We start from the raw sequence: 6,049 nt of genomic DNA, 5'->3' as shown, positions 1-6,049 counted from the left end.
GGTGAAGGATTCAAATCACTATAGAAAACAAACTACCTCTCCTCCATTCTTAAAAAAAAAAAAAGTAAGAAAAGTATGCTCCCTCAACTTAAACTAGTCATCACAATTTTGTTCGATTTATTATTTTTATTTTTTATTTTTATTTTTGTTTATTGATGGAACCGTTGATTTAACAAATTTGAGGAATGAGATGTCGTTTTATTTACTGTTGTAAATGTCACTTTTCATCCTTAAATTCTTTTAAATAGAACAGTAAATCACTACAGAAGCCAAACGATGTATACAAAATCTTAATATTTAGGGGGGAAAAGTATTAAATTGACAAAGAAGTAACTGAAAAATGAAATTGCTATAATTCTGTAAACTGTTTTTTTATGTTGTATTAAAAGCAATCCTGAGAGAAATCAGGTTTGTTTGACAATTTTATGTAAACCAGCTTTATATCATTGAGATAAAATCAGCTGAAATATTCCATCTCCAATATAAGGAAGCCAAACTACTTATTGTTCGAGTCGGAGGGAACACCTATGGTGTTCAACTAAATTCAGGATCCAACCAAACCTTTGTGCCGAGCATACGAAATTATTAGTACGAACATAAAGGCACAAACTATTCCTGTCACAATGACAACCTGCAGATACCAGAAAGCTTGTTCAATTATGAAGAAAAATTCGCAACCGAAAGTAGTAGCAGAAAGAAACAGGTTGCATACCCATTTGAACATGTATCCATGGTTGTCATTCCACGTGTATGGAATATTCATGCCAAATATTCCAGCCACAAGAGAATATATAGACAAGCATACAGTTCCAGAACTAAGGAGGAGTTCTAACTGCATTTACATAAAATGTAGATTTTATGAAACACAATATAATATTAAACAAGCACATTGATAAAAACAAGCATTATTACAGAGAAGAATAGAAAACCTGAATAAGCTGATTTCTATGATTATCGAGCTGCAAAAGGCAAAACACAAGTTTGATTAGAAATAGGAAATGTATTTACAGTCTGTTTCAGGAAATTTGTCTAAGTTTCTCACCTGAATGTTAATGTAGTCCTCTGTATCATCGATATATTCTCGCAGCTGCAAAATGTAAGCATTTAGTAGACTGAGCAAAAGCAGTAGCACATCCAAACTTGAAAACAACTACCACATCACATACAGAAGGATAACTACAGCAGAAACTAGTATTCATCAAACTTGAAAAAAATAAAAAATGATGTCTCTGTTCAGATACGCGTGTAATGACTCGTAATCTAACTGTATAAGTTGATTTTTCTCAATGCATCCATCATTTTCATCCTGGTTATGGATTAGTCCAGTAGGAACACTGTACAAATCATAAACTATCAATTCTATGATTTCTGGGTAAAAAATAAATGCTTTATCTATGAGACAATGGAACTCATTATACAGGACAAGAATAAAAGTTTATTGTTCATAAAGCACAAACCGTGGTTAATTTGTTCAATGTCCCATCAATTTGCATAAAATAAGCCTGCAAGATTACTACTACAAATTTAGAATAAGTCGTGGAACAAAAAACATAAATAAAATAAATCGCAAATCAACCTTACAACCTCAAGTAACATTTCAAGTTCCTCAACATCATTTTCATCTCCACGAATTGTTGCAATACTTGCTCTACTAGCTCTTGATATCTTTGAGCCTATAGTAGGAGAGGTAGGATACCAATTGGCAGGACCTGAGCCACTAATAGGTGAAGATGCACCAGCCACTATCTTTCTAGACAAGTAAAGATCAGCCATATCATCATCATCGTCAAGTAGTTGTTCAAGTTCATCCCTTACCTGCAATTGCGAGAAAAACACTGGATTATGTGACATGCCTTATCTATCTTTGCAACTGTGAAGAAGCAAGTTAATGGATGCTTTTGCAATTATTACCAACAATCACGATTGCCACCAAATAACAAAGTCCTTGATGATATTGTTATTGCTCCTACTTAATCTCAACAGTATGCTTTCAAATTTATAGAAAAGACACTTCGCTCAATACGAATGTGTAAGGAATAACACAAACTGGAGAAAAAATATAATTTCTTTAAAAACATAAATCGTCATATACGACAGGCTGTCACATGTCTGGTACACTTAGCTCAATTGTCACATGTTTGGACAGCTAATCCATCTTTGTAATTTTTCATTTATCTTTATCAAATGTTTTTATCAAATAAAAATGAGATTCATAATGACCATGGATGGCAGAGCACAAGTAAGAACACATCTAAGTTTATTAATTAGTAAATACAAAGGTATTATTAAAAATATGTGAAGCCACAAGAAGCAGGCATGGCATACCTTTTGAACCCGAGCTGTCAACCTAGTCATTGCACTCTTCAGTTTACGAACCCGATCCAAGTTGCGACTACTAATCTGAGGGAAATTGTTTGAAGGTAAATGATAAAGAAGAATAGGATCATGAGATAGCAAAAATGGATAGAAGAACAGTGATGTAAAAATTCAAACTTAAAAATGAAATAATTAACTATAAACCTTAGAGGTAAGCTCATCTAAAGCAGGATAAGCAGCTGTCTCCAATTCTGTTGTGCGTGCAGCAAGAAAACTACATATAGCTTCCAAAGCAACCTCCAAGGCCCGAAATTCAAATGGAGACTCTACATAGCAGAATCTAAATTTACATCAACCAAATAAAAACATAACTGAGAAGGTCTAGCTTTATATTTAGAATATACTATAAAGCCCGAATAATAACAAACTTTGACTTGAACTTATTAACTGAAATAATATGGCATACCATCTTCTTCACCAGCATCCATATCATGATTACCACCACCATACTCTCTCCCATCGTTTTGATTATCACCTATAGCATTCACGAGAGGCAATCTCCTCTGAAGCTCTTCAACAACAGGTACAACATTTTCATCAGACGGATCTCGAAGCAAAACCTATCCCATCATAAAATAACAATCATCATCTGCAAGAAAAAGGACCATATTCACACTTAATTGCATCTAAGTCTAGCCTAACTTTCTTTCTACAATTCAAAGGGAAAAAAAACAGAAGAAGAAGAAGAAGAAGAGAGTTTCAGTTACATGATATTGTATATTAATAGTAGAAAGAATATAAAGATCGTATAAAAACAAAAGAAAATAAATGAAAACTAATAATTAATAAGCTAAATTTTCTACTTAAATCAGCCATAAGAAGTACCAACCTCCTCAGCAGTGATTATTGCTTTGATATGCTGAAAAACGCAGATCAGAGAAACACCCAAAATCAATATACTTCCAATCAAAACGAACTGAAATTGAATAAAACTACAAAAAAGCGAATACATAGAAATAAAGCACCTCCAAGTTAAGAACAATGGCCTTCTCACGGCCAAGAATGGTTGATGGGTAAGAGAGCAAAGGGTCAAGTATACGAAGATCACGAGCGTGAATCTGAACTCGGTGCATAATGGCGTACTTGTCGACATCGAGAACAGTGGACTCGCCGCTGCAATCCACCAAAGCCCAGCTCCGAGACGACTGCGGGTTCTTCTTCTTCACTACAACCAAGGCCTGCGGGTCCGCCGGAACCACGTACCCGTCCCCACGAGCCATCTCTAACCATATCACCCAAGAAAAATCCCAATTCCCAAACCTAAATTCACATCAAATCCCTAAAAGATGAAAATCTATTCTTTGATTCCAATTATCATATACTCTGCCACCACATCCGTATCAAAACAATAATTGATTGATTCAATATAACATATTTGCTTAATAATTGAGATCAATTAAAAATTAAAAAATTGTTTTACTTTTAAAGTGAATTCAACTATATTCGAATCGGCCGGTTTAGATTTGAGTTTCAAAGCTGGCGAGGCCGATTAGGGAATGGGATTAGGGCTTTGGATTTGGGGTCTGAATTGAAATCGATAGGGGGGAAGGGAAAGACCTGTGCGAGTCATGTTTAGTATTGTATGGTTTTGACGAATGGGGTACTGCCACGTCACAAAAGAGAAGCAGGTTCGTTTTTTCCGGTGATTTGTACGGATGACGTCATCATTCACGTGGAATTTTCTATATATTTCTTCTCATTTTTTTTTCCCAAACAAACTAACCAATTGTCTATGATTATTGTACATTTAAAAAAAAAAGAAAAAAATCTACCATTATTTTTACAGAAACGAATATAGAGTTGTTGGGTACTTTTATGTGCAGTTTCAATGAATTTCTTCTTTTGCATTTCTTTATAAGGAATCATAAGTTATATTATTCTTTATGTTTGCCTTATTTAATAATGAAAATATTTATTTTCAAAAAAAAAAATAAATAATAATGAAAATATTTTAAAATTAATTAAATTTCACTTTTAAATTTCTTTTCCAATTATTTGTTTTTTCTTTTTTGAATAGAAATTTCTTTTCCAATTATAATTTATTTTGTTGTAATTTTACCTTTTGGTTAGTATACGTCTTAAGTTTTTTTTTTTTTTTTGATAAATGTATACAATTTTAAGTGATATACTAGATTAGTGTTATATTTAGTTATTTTCTTAGTTTTTTTAGGCTATGTTTGCTAATTTTTTTAATGTTATAATTAGAATATTGTTAAAAATTGTAAAATAAATAAATAAAAATAATATCTAGAATTTTGAAAATTAGAGAACAATACCTAAAGTGTTAAGAAGATTAAAAGAAAGATAAAGGTAGTTGTTGTTTATTATTAATGGTTGATAAGAATGACTAATTGCATTTTGAAAGCAACTGCTGTTCTGTTTTTTTCGTTGTGATAGGTCATATTCTTTAGTTATTAAATTTTAAAAATGTCACTTTCTCAGGATGTAGGTCTCTTCTATTTTAGGGGAAGAAAATATATTTTAGTTCCCTTTCTCAAAGTTTAAAAATGTCTATTTCGATAAAAGTTTCTCTCTCTAAACAGGGAAATAAATCGCCGATGCTCTCTCACGAGAAGAGCCTTCTTGAAGAAATGCTGAATAAGCCTGATACATCCATGGAAAATCTCCTTGCTAGAACGTCGAACCTCACAGTTCTGGACGAAGAAGGGTGGGAAATCAATCCTAATGGAGGGTCTGAAGTGGCTTCCTTCTGTGCTATGGGGAGATTTTGTTCAAATCGTCCTCTGAATCGCCCCCTTCTTAAAACCATTCTGGGAAGAGTCTGGGGAGTTTCAGACAGAGATTGGGGCGTGGAAATCAAACTTTCCACCAAAGAATCAAGCTTCCTGGTTTTCTCATTCAAATCCTCTCAAGATTTGAATAGAATTCTATCCAAGAACCATTGGTTCCTCAATAATGGCTTTCTAATTGTGGAAAGATTTGATATTCCACATGATTGGAACAAGGTTCTCACTCGCTTCCCTATTAGTGGGCGAATTATGCAGCTGCCAACCCGATCGATCACACAGGGCAATATGGAGCGTCTGGCCAGTTTTGCGAGCGAGGTAATTGAAGTTCAAAAGGTTGATACTAGGGCTGTACAAAAAAATTTGTAAACTGCCTAAACCGAATAACCCGCCCAAACCGAACCGAAAAAACCGATAAAAATTACAAACCGAAATAACCCGAAAAAATTACAAACCGCCCAATCTGTTAATTGGGCGGGTTGAAAATAGGTCCAACCCGCCCAATTAAACCGACCAACCCGACCAACCCGATTTTGCACTTTTATTTTTTTTTTAAACTTTTTAGTTTTTATTATATATAATATAAATGATTAAATATATAATAATATAAAGTTATATACTTAATTATTAGTTTTAAAGTCATATATATGGTATTGTACTTTGGTGGAATGTGATATTTTTAATTTATTTTTAAAATTTTTGTTAATTTTGACTTTAAAACTAAAAAAAAAAAAAAATGGCCGGTTTGGGCGGGTTAACCCGACCAAACCGCCCAAACCGTTGGTCGGTTTATAGAATTTTTTTTTTAAATTGGACGGGTTGCACTTAAATTTTAGCAACCCGAACTTTAGATTGGGTTAGAAAATATATAGGATAAACCGTCCAAATCGACCGATGTACAGCCCTAGTTGATACTGCCAAGATCG

The 6,049-nt window shown here is 33.5% G+C and overlaps 1 protein-coding gene across 3 annotated transcripts; it reads right to left on the bottom strand.

The window, feature by feature from the left end:
- Window positions 1-279: 279 nt before the first annotated feature.
- On the bottom strand, window positions 280-3,932 carry LOC115722874 (magnesium transporter MRS2-2). 3 transcript variants are annotated; one of them, XM_061104168.1, is made up of 12 exons: window positions 3,797-3,929; window positions 3,342-3,636; window positions 3,206-3,235; window positions 2,783-2,936; window positions 2,521-2,642; window positions 2,326-2,400; window positions 1,585-1,815; window positions 1,458-1,502; window positions 1,043-1,087; window positions 930-959; window positions 713-832; window positions 280-631 (listed from the first exon to the last, which is right to left on the bottom strand). In XM_061104168.1, the coding sequence occupies exons 2-12, from the start codon at window positions 3,594-3,596 to the stop codon at window positions 545-547; spliced, it is 1,194 nt and encodes a 397-aa protein (XP_060960151.1). In that variant the 5' UTR covers window positions 3,597-3,636; window positions 3,797-3,929; the 3' UTR covers window positions 280-544. The 3 variants fall into 3 exon arrangements, 1 of the variants encoding a protein (XP_060960151.1); XR_009684544.1 differs by lacking the exon at window positions 280-631 and having other exon boundaries at window positions 755-832; window positions 1,577-1,815; window positions 3,342-3,932; XR_004012865.2 differs by lacking the exons at window positions 280-631; window positions 713-832 and having other exon boundaries at window positions 1,458-1,513; window positions 3,342-3,932.
- Between the last annotated feature and the right edge of the window lie 2,117 nt (window positions 3,933-6,049).

The sequence above is a fragment of the Cannabis sativa genome, chromosome 9, assembly GCF_029168945.1.
Source record: "Cannabis sativa cultivar Pink pepper isolate KNU-18-1 chromosome 9, ASM2916894v1, whole genome shotgun sequence".
Taxonomy (NCBI): domain Eukaryota; kingdom Viridiplantae; phylum Streptophyta; class Magnoliopsida; order Rosales; family Cannabaceae; genus Cannabis; species Cannabis sativa.
This window is presented reverse-complemented; position numbering and strand designations above follow the sequence as displayed.